This window comes from Cadophora gregata, assembly GCF_030347475.1.
Source record: "Cadophora gregata isolate MNR1 chromosome Unknown scaffold_9, whole genome shotgun sequence".
NCBI lineage: Eukaryota > Fungi > Ascomycota > Leotiomycetes > Helotiales > Ploettnerulaceae > Cadophora > Cadophora gregata.
In genome coordinates, this window is record NW_026695932.1 from 856,364 (window position 1) to 871,547 (window position 15,184).

The 15,184-nt window shown below is 48.9% G+C and overlaps 4 protein-coding genes across 4 annotated transcripts; 1 reads left to right on the top strand and 3 right to left on the bottom strand.

The window, feature by feature from the left end:
* Nucleotides 1-315: 315 nt before the first annotated feature.
* On the bottom strand, nt 316-1,197 carry VMA4 (V-ATPase V1 sector subunit E; the record flags this gene model as incomplete). The annotated part of the gene is made up of 3 exons (XM_058508267.1): nt 316-466; nt 554-1,062; nt 1,165-1,197. 3 exons carry the CDS (start codon nt 1,195-1,197, stop codon nt 316-318), a joined length of 693 nt encoding a protein of 230 aa, XP_058355952.1.
* Nucleotides 1,198-3,887: 2,690 nt separating this feature from the next.
* ONS95_014607 (uncharacterized protein) lies at nt 3,888-6,259 on the top strand. The gene is made up of 2 exons (XM_058508268.1): nt 3,888-4,274; nt 4,372-6,259. The coding sequence occupies exons 1-2, from the start codon at nt 4,233-4,235 to the stop codon at nt 5,866-5,868; spliced, it is 1,539 nt and encodes a 512-aa protein (XP_058355953.1). The 5' UTR covers nt 3,888-4,232; the 3' UTR covers nt 5,869-6,259.
* Nucleotides 6,260-7,871: 1,612 nt separating this feature from the next.
* Nucleotides 7,872-8,670, bottom strand: MCM1 (transcription factor of the MADS box; the record flags this gene model as incomplete). The annotated part of the gene is made up of 3 exons (XM_058508269.1): nt 7,872-8,153; nt 8,202-8,336; nt 8,419-8,670. The coding sequence occupies 3 exons, from the start codon at nt 8,668-8,670 to the stop codon at nt 7,872-7,874; spliced, it is 669 nt and encodes a 222-aa protein (XP_058355954.1).
* Nucleotides 8,671-12,778: 4,108 nt separating this feature from the next.
* On the bottom strand, nt 12,779-14,808 carry ONS95_014609 (uncharacterized protein; the record flags this gene model as incomplete). Its single annotated transcript, XM_058508270.1, has 6 exons — nt 12,779-13,313; nt 13,484-13,680; nt 13,794-13,892; nt 13,983-14,185; nt 14,333-14,441; nt 14,610-14,808. 6 exons carry the CDS (start codon nt 14,806-14,808, stop codon nt 13,011-13,013), a joined length of 1,110 nt encoding a protein of 369 aa, XP_058355955.1. The 3' UTR covers nt 12,779-13,010.
* Between the last annotated feature and the right edge of the window lie 376 nt (nt 14,809-15,184).

A 15,184-nucleotide genomic window follows, 5' to 3' on the forward strand; every position in this document is an offset into this window, starting at 1 on the left:
TTTACGATCACCAGTGCCAGTGGCGTTGATGAGAAGCATTATCTAGTCGTAGAAAACTGTAGAGATCTGAGACCTAGCTCAGAGGATGAATAATTCATAATAGAAGACCAATCGATTAGAGACTCCAATCTAGTCTCTTTTGGGTTCATTGTATCATACACAGCAGTCTAGAACCTCTTCTTGTATCTCCCAACGCTAGCAATGTCCATTTGTAGGAACTGTGACTTGACGAACAGCAATCCCAATTCTCTCTTTCCGCTCATGGGTATCCGCAAATCCCACGTACCCTTCATCTTCCCTTACAACCTGCCGACTCTATTCATAGAACTTCCTGTTCTCGTTGGGTCCGAACAGCTTGGTTCGGATAGAGGGCAGAGCCACGTCCTCTAGCAGCTTCAGCCGCTCGTCAAAGGTATTGGTGATTTCAATCTTGCCATTGCCGCCAACAATCGAGACACCTCCGGTGCTAAATCCTGTAGTTAGCACATGTCATTCTCTTCCCAGATGTGCCTAGTGAAGAGACAAAGGAGTCTCGCGAAAGACAGGGACATACCATCCATCAGGCAACGGATTCGACTCATCAATGCTCGCACTGATATCCTTCTTCGTCTTCTCCTTATACTCCTTCTCGGCATCCTTAATTGCCTTCCCAACCACATCCTTATCCGCCTTCCTCGCCCTAACCACTAACTTCTCCTCATTCAACGCATAGAAACCCTCTAGCAGTAACCCCTTCAAAACAGTCTGATACTTTCCCTTGTCCTTCGTCTGCTCTCCCAACTTCTTCTGCGCAGCTTCAAAAATAGTATCGAGGAGCTCCTGGCGGGCAGAGAGAACCTTTAGGCGTGTCTTGTTGGCAACAGTTGAGCGCGTGATCTGCTGCGACATCTGGGCTGTCTTGAACTTCTTCTCGTATGTTGTGTCGATGGCGGCGGTTTCCTGGCGGACAAGCTTGGACTTCTCGATGGCGAATTCTTCGTCGGCTTTTATCTCGATTTCACGGCCTTTCTCCATGGCTTCTTGCTTGATGAAGGCTGTCATCTTCTTCAGCTCCTGGCCGACCTGTTCCCATTGCTGTTAGCTACTTGCTGTCTCTGCCTTGGTTTGGGATGCTCGTCCAAGCTGCCAATTGCAACTTAGGAAATTGAGGGAGGGAGGTCTGACCTGGTCGTCCGAGAGAGCGTGGGATTGTGACATCTTGACGGTTGTGGGTGGGTTGTTTGTGGGAGGAGGGGAGTTGGGGAGCTGGAGCTGTGAGGTTGTCAAGCTGGATGGAGCTGTTGCGATAAGAGGAGCAACGATCAGCATGGTCTTGGCATGGTCATTGTAGCGAGCATCACGTGGATATTGCCATGTCGTTCAAGCTTGACAGGATGTTGATTCAGTCTTTGCCAACAACATGTGAGCATACCCAGCTGGGGTTCCTGATCTTATTTCCTTCTTTCTTTTGAGATTAAGTTGGCTATCAGTAGCCTGGACCACGGCAGTATGTTGATTATGCTCGTCTGAACCAGTCTTTCCTTCCCCCTCACAAAAGCTCGTCAAGTTGGCTAGATCTATTCATTCATTAACATACGGACTAGGTCAATTCTGTAATTCCAAACCGAAGTTTCTCTACATGCCTGATCATCAGAGGCTTCAGAGGGAACGTGACGACTATCCAGGGCCTACCGAAAGGGCTTTCACCAGAGCTGGTACACACACCCTGATATTCGTTTACCGACATTGCTTTCAAATGATGTCAGCTCGTCGTTTTCGAGCATTGCCTTTAGAGCTTTGGATATTTCTCTAGTACTCGGAAACTGCTAAACGTTCCAATCCTATGTGGGGCAGCTTAGTCTCATGCAATGACCGCATCTTCCTCTCCGCTGGTTACTTGGTAGCCTCTTTGAGAAAAATTAACATTTCCTTTCCTTGCCTGAGAAAACAAAACTTGGTCACTTGGTTCTTTTCGAACTCCTTGCTCCTTTCTGGCTCAAAAATCATCCAATACGCCAACCAACCCGCCAGTGTCCTGTCCACTCCTCCACCTCATCCAGCTCTTCTGAAACACATCATTCATCTCTTCTCTTTCCCTTCGTGAGACTCTCGACGTCAGGCTTTCGTCTCCTGCCAGGAATTTGGGCATGACTAGTTCCGCCACCGACACAGCAGAGTCTACGATCAAGAATAGAGTGGCAATCTTCCAGAAAATCGGCATGTTGTATGGCTCAGGACAATACATATGCTTGGAAATTCTGTTGGCACTGCTGTGAGTATGTACAAAATTATACCCAGCTTCATGGTTGTTTTCTAATTGGCTGTTTTACCACTGAGATTGGAGCTAATCACCTGTCCAGGGGATTTCTTCTCTCAATGGACGTGTGAAACTTTTCGCTGTGTGTTGTTTGCGTTGAATAGCAGCGTCTGACTCTGAATCAGAAGTTAGTGCCAATTTGCCAGATCTTAGACTGCCGTTCAGGTCAGTCTATTTTGTAATATTGACAGGCTTCTGACTTTTATGGCGCGAGCATTAGTCTGTCTCGAGCGTGGGAGCTGGTGAGTGTCTAGGAGGCGAGTGCCCAAGTTCACCATTTACGGCTAATTTTATTACCATATTGCCATACTTCTATACTGCTCTCACTGGCTCAAGTCTTATTTGTTCGGGTCCAATTTTCGTCGGCGATTCTTGATTCTAGTCATTGGTACCTTCCGCGATAGCATGGGACTGAGTGGTTTACAGCTGCTTGTTCAAAGCACATTCTAACGTCGTTTCCTTCTCACGACCCAAATAAAGCCAAGCCGGCTCGTTCTCAAATTCTTCACTTCTTTTCGATGGGAAGATTTTTATCACCAACTTACTATTTACAATCCTCACAACCAATATCACCCACGGCATAAGCTCAGAAACAATATGTACGCTTCTTGAGACACCAGGAGCTCACTCTCCAAAGTGATGTCCAATTTTCGAGACGAGTTTTCAGACAGCCAATCCACTCATCAGAAAGCATTCCATGTGGTTTCCTGTGTGTATTTACAAGTACAGCCTATCTTGGGATTGAAAAAGAAATAAGAACCGCTTTGTCACATATCTTCTGGATATTCATGACTTGCGCGTGGACTACTCACTCAGGAATAATCGCAGAGAGACGAGGTAGAGTGGCGCGGCTCTGGACTCTTAGAAATTCGCAGGAAGATGAGCGGGAAGAGAAAATCAATGAGTTGTTGAAGCAGGATGGATGGAGAGACAGTGACAGAGGTTGGAAGGAGGCTAGGAGATTATTGAAGATCACAGGGGAGAGGAAGATGCTGGAAGTTTGAAAGGGCCTCTTCTAAAATACCAAGATCGGCCTGTTACTACATGGAACTAAAATCGAAATACACATATAGAACTTGGTATAGCCGTATCTGAAGTCTGAGCTTACCGAGCGGGTTTATAGTAATTCTTGAAGGCCTCCATTGTCAGGACCATAATTTGGTGACATGAGACGTCCAACTTACAGCATATTATGGAATGGACTTTCTCAGATCACCTGGAGGCAATATACAATGGAAGCAATTTATTACGAAGTTGCAGTGACCAATCTCAAGGTTTCCACGTGGATCACGGGCTTAAATATTAATCAAGTGCTATTACAAAAGTCTTTGATGTGCTGATTTCAGCTTGTGACCTTCAGGGCGTGATAGTGTGCAGCATCACAGTCGAGAAAGTCCTGCATTCTTAGACATTCTTAGAGGCGAAGCGACTGTCAATACATGGTATGTCCATGTCATGTTGTCTATACATGGCAATACAAACGTCATTTGTTCGTAATACACAGGGCTTGTTCCAAGCCCGGATCTGACAGTCAATACTTGATCGGAATGTCTCAAAATAGTATTGCAACATTTCCCACATTCTTCCGTATCCAGTCCCAGATTCGACCTCGAGTGGCATCCTACTAATAGCTCAATGTCCTGAATCAAATCTATGACTTTATAAAATACTTTTAGTCCCAGTTTCTAGCTTGGATATTTTCCGTGTTTACTTTGGATCGCAATTCTAGAACCACCCCCCACCCCCCATCCAAGCGAGACTTGGCTACGACGATCCAGGAGGTCACTCGACCTTGACCGCGAGTCGCTCAATACGTGACGTCCTCACATCTCACAGAAAAACGCCCACTTCAACCATTTCAAAGGAAGTTACACCACAGACACAGACACAACCATCCAAGTGAAATGAAGCCTTGCGATACAATATCATCTGCGTGATGGGAAACCTGGGCGACCTGTCGCCAGGAGGAAGCGTAGCTGTTCGTAACTCCTGCTTAGCTTCATTGACATTTGCCCCCCAGTCCAGAACCCCCAACCCAGCTTCAGGAAAGCAACTGACAGGTCTGCGACTCGCAGATTGGAATTCTCGTTGGTCTCATCTCGACCAGCGTGCAGAGTCTCGGCCTCACCCTCCAGCGCAAATCACACTTGTTAGAAGACGAGAAAGATCCTTATGATGTGCGACGGCCTCCATACAGAAGGCGGCGGTGGCAGCTTGGGATGGGAATGTTCATTATATCCAATATTGTCGGGAGTACCATTCAGATAACGACCCTACCATTACCTGTTCTTTCGACGCTCCAGGCTTCTGGACTGGTCTTTAACTCGATATGCGCCACGTTGATTTTGGGGGAGCCTTTCACTCGCTGGTCTTTGGGAGGAACATTGCTGGTTTCGAGCGGTGCTGTATTGATTGCTATCTTTGGAGCCATTCCGGAACCGGCGCATAGTTTGGATCAGTTGCTACAATTGCTGGGCAGGAGGACGTTTGTGATCTGGATGATACTGCAGCTTATTCTGGTTCTGGCAGTCATTGCAGTTGCTGGCTTCTTAGCCAGGATACCGAGCATTTCCTCAACACCACGAATACGGTTGTTTCGAGGGCTGGCATACGGTTCAATCAGTGGGATACTGTCAGCTCATTCTTTGCTGGTGGCCAAATCAGCAGTGGAGCTCTTGGTCCGTACCATTATCGACAGGATTAATCAGTTTAACAGGTGGCAGTCTTGGGCAATTCTCCTCAGTCTGGTCACCCTCGCACTCACACAGCTTTACTACCTTCACCGAGGCCTGAAACTGGTCTCAACAAGCGTCCTCTATCCCCTCGTCTTTTGCATTTACAACATCATCGCCATCCTCGATGGCCTCATCTATTTTAAACAAACCGACCGCCTCACAGTTCTCCAAGCCTGCCTCATAGCTCTCGGCACCGTGATCCTCCTCTCCGGCGTCCTCGCTTTATCCTGGCGCCTCTCCGACGAACAAACCCCCTCAGCAGTCTCGCAGAGCGCACTCGCGCCTGGCCTAGGCTTCGTCGAAGATACCGACAACGACGAATCATCCGACTCTCTCAACGCCGATGAAGAAGCTGCCATCGGCGCAGAACACCAAGCCCTCCTCCGCAACGAACCCATGACACCCACCACGAAGCTCGACACTGTGCTAGGGGCTACAAGACACGTCCGCAAGACAGTGCGCGTCACTGAAGCGAATGAGATCTGGGGAGAGCTGGAAGATGATACAGCGGCAAAACCGCCGTCACCTGCTAGACCACCGAGACGAGCCTCTTCTGGCCTACCGGAATCTGCTGCAAGAGATGAGCCCGATGAGAATACCTCATTACTTCGCTCGAATACCTTCTCTCGGCGCAGAAGGAGACGCTCGACTGGGTTCCCGGGCTTTACGGCTAGACCTTCACCAAGAGGGTCCGGGAGGAGACATAAATCCCAGGATGCAACAGGCGGATTCTGGAAGATGAAGTGGTGGAAGAGGGATGACAGTGGGAAGGGACCTCCTTCTTTGCCACCTAGCTCTGATGGACCGGGAGCTGGTCCATCTGGTACTGCTTCATGAGTTCTGCCTGTCTCCTATAACTCTCCACTTAATCTAAATGTTGGAGTCGTGGAGAAGGAGAGAATAATAAATTTATATCACAGTCAAAGCATAGAAAGCTTTTTGTCCAAGGATCGGATCACGGCAAGGCGTTTGGCTGTCTGGCATCACAACGGAGTTCTCTTAGGGATATGATCGATGGTGCGTTGGGTTGTAAGCTATCCAGGATACAGAGGCGTTTGATGGAAAGGAGGAACAGGACCCTGGGCTTGGAAGAAAGAAGTTTAACGTTGTGCTTGAAGGAAAGCAGAAGCAGCGCTGTGCCTTATTCTCTCGATCACTATACAAAGTGAAGAGGGGATCAGTGCGTTAAAGAGCAAGGAAATGGAAAGGGAAGCAGAGAGATAGGGCAGTTAGGAAATCGATTAACCTAGCTGAAGAAACAAGAGCAGATAATTGATTGTAACAAATGCTCAGACAGCTTCCGGACTCGCTAACATATCCTATCTCGTACGTACTTACTCCGTCCAGGCTTCACTGCCATCTAGTGTTTGACAAGCCCTCTTCTTCCAACGCAGCTCCACTTATAAGAGCAAGCAGGGTTAGTCATATGTTATAGTATGATATTATATAATATGATCTGACATATAAATTCGACCCAGTGATTCGATATCTCATCTCTTTCCCGTATATGTCCCTATTCATATAATATAACGTAACTTAACATCCATCTTTCTAGCACCCATGAAATTATCTGCTAACCTATCCAACAACAGCATTCCTTTATTGCCTATTCCCAATCACCCCCACCACTCCACTTCACCATACTAGCACAGACATATATCTCTCCCCCCACCATCCGTTTACTTGTGCTAAGAAACGTTTCCTTATGCTCATTCAGGCCTCCGACAAAAACCCCACCAAGTAACATATGAGATAGCATTTACCTTCCCAGATCTCCAGACCTCCAACTTACCATTCCATCCACACTTCTCAACTCATGACACACCAAATCGAATCAAACCCCACTATTGCATACTACAAATCTCATACGTAAAAGTCCAAGCTTACAGGTACAGGTAAGCTTAACGTTAAGCATACATCAGTTTGATTCAGTTCATCGGACGTTGAGCCTAGTCGAACATTGAAGCCGAGATCGAGATCTTGAGCTTGGATGTCTCGGGGCTCCGGTAGATCTCACATCATATCACGTTTTGTTTAGTTTGCTTACCCACCTTCCACTTTACTGTTTCCGGAAGTGGAGAGACCACAACGGTCGTGAAGTGGGAGAGGAGGAGGAGGTTCAGCCCAACGCTTGAGGTCTGATAATGGGGCGGATTCACGTGGAAGCAATAGAAGCGGAGGAGAGCTTTCTTATCAAAAAGTCAATTCCACTATTCGCGCGCATGACCACCCCCCATATGGCCGGCCAGAGAGGCCTGTACTGTACAGAGTGAGAGAGAGTTGTGGAGAGGCGAGAGAGAGACAGGAACCATGAATGACAGACCATCCACCATCCACCATCCCTGATCCCAACCAAATCAGTAGCTAGTAAGTAGTAAAGAGCCAAGCGCGGCAAAGAAAAACGCAAGCAATCCATGATCTCCCGTAAGCCCCAGTGAGCATGCACATATCTCGCAAGAAAGATTCTTAAAAGAGTTCTGCGTCCCATCCATCAAGTGCAAGCCACATGCAGACATCTACCATGAAAACCCACTTCGTCATCATCGTCCATCCATCTACCTATGCTACCGGACCAAACCAAAACCCCTCCCAAGAGTGATGATGATACTGGAGGTAATATTAACTCATTATCTCGCGTGGTATAGTTTTTCGATTTTGGAAAACAAGGTGCAAGTTGACTAAAGAAACCCCCCAATGGAAAATGACACCAAAACACCAATCAGAACGAGTACTTTGAAGGTTCACGTCTCGCAAGACACGAACGTTATCAGACGTTGTATTATGTGCCGGGTATCAGAGTTAAAGACGACCCTCCGTGTACTGGGATTCAAGATTCGGCTCTATGCTTGATGTGAATGTTGCTGGGGAATACCGCCCTGGGGAGGTATTGGGTAACCACCCCCCCTCTGTTGTTGAGTAATGTAATTCTGATAGGCGAGGGCTTGCTGGTGCTCCAGAGTCTGAGGCATGTAGTTAGGGTGCATATTTGCTTGTTGTGGCATTCCGGCTCGGTTCGGAGCTGGGATGTGTTGAGCAGGTTGCTCCTCTGGAGAGTCAACAGTATTTTGATCGTCTACCCCATTCTCTCCGTTACCGGCAGGCTCGGGGGCGTTTAGACAGGCCTGGTATAGGTCAGTATATGTATAATATCAATCGGCGAGACAACGTACTTGGATCAAGTTCTTTCCCTCGGCCTTCGTGACGAGTGGCTGGAGCTTTGGTGTGGTGAAAGTGTAGACAAGACCAGTTTCGGAGACAACGAGTAGGAGGACCTGAGTTCCAGTGAGGACCGATAATTCGTATGCCTGTTATTGATAAATCAGTAAAGGTCGTTGAAACGCGATCGCGATTGGCGCGCCAACGCGCGATTTAAAACATTTCACTAACCTTCTTCATGATACCAGCCTTGCGCTTGGAGAAGGTGATGTGGCGACGCGACTTGTCCGTGATGAATTTGATCTCGATCTTTCTGCGCTCGCGTCCTGGCTTATCATCATCATCATCATCGTCGTCCGCAGTTGATGGGCGTTGGCGCTTGACACCACGGTTCTCTCCTGCAATTGAATTGCCATTTCCGACAGCGTGTTCATCAAGGGCGGATGGCGAGCCTTGGTCGTGTTGGTCGGTGATATCGGCCATTGTGTTTATGGTATGACGAGTTTGACTCTTTTGAGTTGCGTGCCGGTGACCTTACTGGTTATGGGGAGCGGAGGCTGCTCTTTGCTTGTCGCAGAAACCTGGTCGCGAAGAGCTGGATTGAGGTTGGCGCGAGGGATGACCCGAGTAATTCAGGCTGGCTGGCTGCTTGCGACGGCGAGTGAGAGAGCTGAATCGAGGTCCGATTTGACTGGAGGCGTTCCGACCGGTTAGAAGACCTGGATAGGAAACCTGAATAACAAACAGTGGGATTAATGATTGATCAGGTAAGGCGATGGAGGCTGCGCAACGGATGCGGTGCGGGATGACAGAAAGAAGAATAGATTGATCGAGCACAGGCGGGCGGACTTGGGAGGGTTGGCTTGGGTAGTGGGAGAGGAAAGGGAAAGCAGTGAGGAAAAAGCGGAGGCTGGGGAGCATTGGAGAGTATGGTTCTGGTGCACTGAGGACCGCTGTCGTGCTTTCTATGCAGCGCGGCCGCTAAGGAATGGGGGTAATTCCGCCCAGGATAGACTGCGCCGACTGGTGCATCCAAGACTCATTCCTTGCGGTGGCCAGGAGTGGACAGGCGGACCAGTGAGACCACTGGATATCGGCAGCTATGCCCCGGCACCACTGGCAGATGCTGGTGCTGTGCTCCGCAGGCCTGGGGGTTTCTTTGGGCTGGGCAAGATATGCAGCCAACTGCACCAACTGCACCAACTGCAGCGCACCAAGCCAAGTCCAGGAGACGGAGATCAGACGAAGCAAGCTATGAAGCAGCTCTGCCTTGTTGCTGCTCCATCTCACTGAACGGTGCCGTGCGGTGCAGCGAATGTCCAGTGCGGTGCAGAGAAAAAAGGGGATAGCTTGTGGAACGAGCAGTAACTGTGGCCGGATAGGGACAGGACGAAAAAAGGGGGAGGGGAGGGGAGGGGAAGGGGAAGAATGTGCCCGTGTCCCAGCTACCAAACAGCACACCGCACAACTTTGCGCTGGGCACACCCTGTTGAGCACATGCATGCAATCTTGCTTGGCCGTGCCGTGCTCTGCTCTGGATCTGGTCCATTCTGCTGTGCCTCAATCAATTGTTCGTTCGCTGCACCTTCAGTCACATCACAATGTTCGGATGTTGCGATTGTTCTGCGCCAACTTCAGAACAGACGAACTCCAGAACAATGTGAGCGGCATTGGTGTTCGAGGAATGAGGGGTTAAGGGAGCTGAGTCCGACCCCATACGGGAAAAGGGGTGGCGGTGAGTTGGTGGTGGGGGAGGGCATGTCGGATCGCCATGTTTGATACTCAAAGCAGAGACTCGACCGACAACAGCCTCGTCCTGGAGCCTGGGAGGAGCGATCTCCTGTCTTGACTTCTTCGATGGGCCCGAGGCTGAAGCCCAAGGAAGCATGCGAGGAGATGATGCACATCAAAGCAGAGCAAAGCTCTGGCTTGTTGGTGCGCAATGCTGGGTCTTTCGATTGCAGGAAAGTGTCGTGATCTTCTGTGCAGAGGTGCAGATGTGCTAGGGGAACGGCGGATGAGGATGTGGAGGTGGAGAAGCACTGACACAACGCGGACGAACCATAATATCCAATGCAAAAGAAAACACTTTCAAGACTGACGTACCTGTGGGATGATGTGTTCTGTTCTGTTTAAGGAGGGTAAAGTAAGGTAAGGTAAGGTAAGGCAAGGCTCAGCCGGGTGAAGCTGAGGATGCGTGCGGGTGACTGTTTGTACTCGTCAAGTCACTGTCTGTGGTGTACGGATGTTGTGCAGGGATTCGAAATCTCGTGGGCGTGAGCGTGAGCGTGAGCGTTGCGTTGCGTTGCGTTGCGTTGGGGTTTCAATGCTGGCTGCAATAATCCAAAGAGGTCAAGTGGGAATCTGAAAGCAGGAGGAAACACGCCCTTTAAGTTAAGCTCGAGCGGAAACGAGCTAATTGTGTAAGCGCGATCCAGGCCTGGTCGCAGTCGCCGAATTGCCGAAGGGTCAAGCACGTGATTGGACTGCACATGCTCTGATTGGAGGCAATGGGGGCGAGGAGGGGAGGGATCACCGCTCGAATAGGAAGGAGTGGGGGGGGGGGGGGGGGGGGTTGGATTTATCGATTTATCTTTGACGTTGCAGGTGCTTGATTACAGGCACGTTGACACCAGCGTGGTTGCATGTATATTTAATTCACCAAGGTAGGGGATGCAAGGTAAGGTCAGACAGATATGCCTCTCTTTGGACTTTGGATCTGGCTTGAGACCTGCTTCCAGAGCTTAAGTCACGTTGACCTGAAGTATACCTTGAGGTGTTGCAGACATTCATTCATTCGCTGTTCGAGGTCAAAGAGATCGATTGAGATTCACAAAGAAGATACCTAGAGTATGGCTGGGTGAATTGGAGACATCCCGTCCAGGGCAGGCAATATCCCAACAGGTCCCCACTCCTCCGCTTATTCAGTCATATGGATTTCATTTTATTTCATTTCCTCAGCCGAGAGCACACAATGAAGGAGCGACCAGTTGAAGGGCAATTTTCATTCCGAGAAGAGATGGAGGCACCACGTGTATAGAGAGAAGCCGGTCTGCTTCTTCATCCAGTGCCGCTCAACGAAGTCTGGAGGAGTCGAGTCCGAGCATCAAACTGATTCCCAGCACGGATGGCATTTATAACTTCCCTTTCGAGAAGCCGGAAAATCATGTGCTATTCAAGAGCTCATATCTCGAGATGTCAAGCCCTGTTGCAAGCGTGTAAACCGTCCAATAGGCTCGCATCAAATTATTCCGGCTGTACCATGCCCACAGTTGAAGATATTCTGCGTGCTCCTCAAGCCTCCTCCCTCTTTCAGTCCTCTCCGCCGGCATTGGTGTCACACTGCCAGCATCAACACTTCTCAAAGCAAGAAGGAACAATCCTCCGACTAATCAAGCAAGTTCCTGACTAACCATTCTTAACGGCCACACCGTTTACCAAGTAAAACCTGTCAAGCGATTCAAGCATACCCAACCCTTACCCACCGGCAGCACGCCCCCCAGCGCCACGCCAAGCCCCTCACAACACGGGAGTCGACGGGGACAAAGACGAAGACTGCATCACTAAGCGAGCTGCACCAGAAGCGTCAGAATGCCCTGCCTATGATGCCCTCGCATTGCCCTCGCGTACGAACTTGCCAAGTCGAGTCCATTCTCCGAGGTTTGACCTGCAAGGCTGGAACAGATCACCTTTGATCTGTGTAAGTGCAATTTATCTACCAGTACACAACCAGTTTATTCGCAAGCATGGTCAGGTACGGAAGTTTGCTGGAGTTAGGCTTTCTCTTACTGTCAGCACATTCTTTATCTTCGTCTTACTCCACAAATTAACCATTCGACCTTCACCCGCCTCGATCTGAGACTCGATTGCGACATTGAAAAGCTAAAACTATTTAAGCCGTCCGCTCGTTTTGACTTGATTGTAAAGAGAGCTTTGAATCTTGGATTCAAAAAGTAGTTCATCTTGTCTGCACCTCCAGTTTCGTCTTTCTGTTTTGCATGTAGTCCAAGAACGGGCTGGCTCAGGACCGATGTTTCGAGTTTGCCTGTTCAGTCAAGTCATGTTTACGATCCTGTCGGACCTCTGTAGGTTTATGACGAGATTCGAGACGAGACGTTATGACATCAGTCCGGCTATGAAGTCTGAACTACTGGGCTTTGAGCCTTGGCTGTACTTCGCCGTTGGGGCTTGACATTTGGTGGCAATGATAGATATCCTTGAGTCCAGCTCCAACAAACATTCAGGCAAGCCCTGTACCGAAGGACCAGGAAAATGACGAAAGAGAAGCCTATGATTAGGTGTTCAGACTCTGTAATCCGTGACTTTCATGGCATAATGGACAGACTTAGAAATTATATGCGCCACAGAAACCGATAGAAATCCAGACCTAGAGATTCCAAAGAGGGCATGTAAGCGAAACTTCCTATTCCAGCTAGACCTAAACAAGGTAGAATTGGAACTCGCTCCAGACTTCTGTATACTCAGTTCAGAAACAAAGTACAAGGCGCTTCGCATACTCATCGATCCTGAACCCTGAACAGTAGAAGCTTGAAACGGTTTGGAGCCCATGTGAAACTTCAACTGTTAAAAGGGAGACTGCCCATTTCTAGTTTTCGACAGCTAGACACACAAACGTCGTTCAGTAATATGTCAAACCTTGAACAAGATGCTTAGATACATATACTAGACACTCTATGGATACCGCCTACGGTCGTCATCACAGGTCGAAAGCTTCTCGTAATCCTCCACCTCCTCCTCCTCCTTCTTGAAGTCCCGACATCAAACTACCGACACTCATTCACCCAACCCCTCACCCATCTTCCCTAACTCAAATCTCCCCTAACTCTCCCCACCCTCTCAACAGCGCCCCTCAACCCCTCCACAGCCGCCAAATATCCCGTAATCATCACCTCATACGTCCGGAACTCATCAGCCATCTTCGGCGGCTTACCTGCCACCACGCCTAAATTTTTGACCGTCTGGAGAGTGGATTCTAGAATCGGTTTGAGGGGTGCGATGCGTCGGTGGAGAGTACGGGTGGTGTTCTCGATGTGGAGGCGAGTTTGGGTGCTGTCGGAGTGCGAGGTTGAGGATGTGTTATGGAGGAGGGAGAGGGATGATGTGTCCTGGATGGAGGGGTTAGCTGTGGCGCTTGGGAAGAATTATCTTCCATACGTTTTGGGTCATCGGAAGGGAAATCATAACTTGAGAACACGGCCCACAGCATTCAGAAGAGAGACATAAACCCAGAGGATACAACTGAAGGAAACGAAAGAGAGTTGCGTTTTTCACTCACCAACGCCTCAACCTCCTTCTCCAAATCCAATAAGAACCACCTCCATTCCCCAAGATAGCTACTCAGCGCGAGGAAATGTACGTGATCAAACCCATCACGCACATAGCTGTGGCTGCGCTCCCACTGTCGCATGCAAGCTTGGAGACGAGCCTGCAGAGGCGAATCGGCGTCCGAGTGGAGGAGGATCCAGAAGCTACCTTTGGTAAGGACCGTGTCAGTAAGAGTAATTTTTTGGTGAACCGGCGATGTGTTCGCAGGAGAGATAGCTTTGGTTTGGGAAGAGGGAATGACAGAGGAGAGGGAATGTTACCATGTGTTTTGAGGACATGGCGGTGGTAGACTGCTGTCTGAGAGATGATCCATGTGTTGTCATTAGTGAGAATGGGATATCGCAGGATGTATTGTACCTCTGTCTCTTCATTAGTCTCTGTATTCTACCTGCAGCTACCAGCTCTCTTCTGAAGAAATAGAGTGGTGTTCACAAAGTGCTGTTACATACCCAAAATGCCCGCAACATTCGGGCCATTTGCCACATACTTGTACACCAAACTCCCGGACCCAGCTTCAACATCTTTCCCATGTCCTGCAAATGAGAACAGGAGGTCGAGAAATTGAGGTCCCACACGGAGCTGAGTGAGGAGTACATTCATAGCTTCAGCCGTAATGGACAGTGGTGAGTTTGGGCTGTTGGCGTGAATTGATCTACAATTCTGCATTTAGTCTTGTGCATTCTTGTTCATGCACATCGCCTTTTTTGTAAATAATGCTGAAGAAGGAGTCGAGTGACAGAGAATTGATATGAAGCAGAGAGCTAGTGTGGAAGCAACAAGATGATGTTAACACACTCACATAGTCCTTATTCCAATCGTCAAGTTCTCTTTCAAATACGTATTCATACTCCCAATATCATGTATCGTTTCCGCGTTAACCGGCCTGCCTAGGATCGATCCCCGAACCGCTTTCAAAAATGTCAACCAACGCCCAACCACCCAAACAATTTCAAAATACAATAGTCTCAATCTCAATCGGGACATGCCATGCACCTGTAATAGTCTAAAGCCTCCCTGAAAAATAAAGAAGGGTAGAGAAGACGAATATGATTTTGACTGGCTTCAGCGAAACTCACGCTTAATATCCCAGAATTCAACACGCATCGCCGTCCTCGTACCACAAAACAAGCGCTCCCCAATCAACCCCATACGTCTCGATACCCCTACGGCATAGTTGAAGAACATATTATCGCCTTGCGCGAAGGGGATCCACATCTTCAGATCGATGTCTGTGAGTTGCTGCGGATGCTCACTGTAGTCTGGTGGGGGCTCCATTGCTGGGGCGATGCGGTCTGTATGTTCACAGGTTTGGAGATGTACAATCGGCTTTGGCGAACTGCGTGCGTTCAATGTTGGGAATTGAATTTATGACATCAGCTCAGTGGGGTTTTTCTGCCCGTGATAAATGTTGTATGTGTTGGAATGGTAGTGGAGCCGAGTGACTGCCTTGCAGGATTCTCGGCGGCTGATGTGTGCTGTGCCAGATGCTGATCCACTGTTACCAAAATCTCAAAGAGGGCTTGAACGCGGCATTTGATGGAGTTTTGGGTTACATTGATAGATGGAGTAAGGAAACCCTGTGGATTGCGAACACGGTAATTCGACTGTTGATAGAGGTTTTCAGGCTTGCACGAGAGAGTGGGCAAGGAGT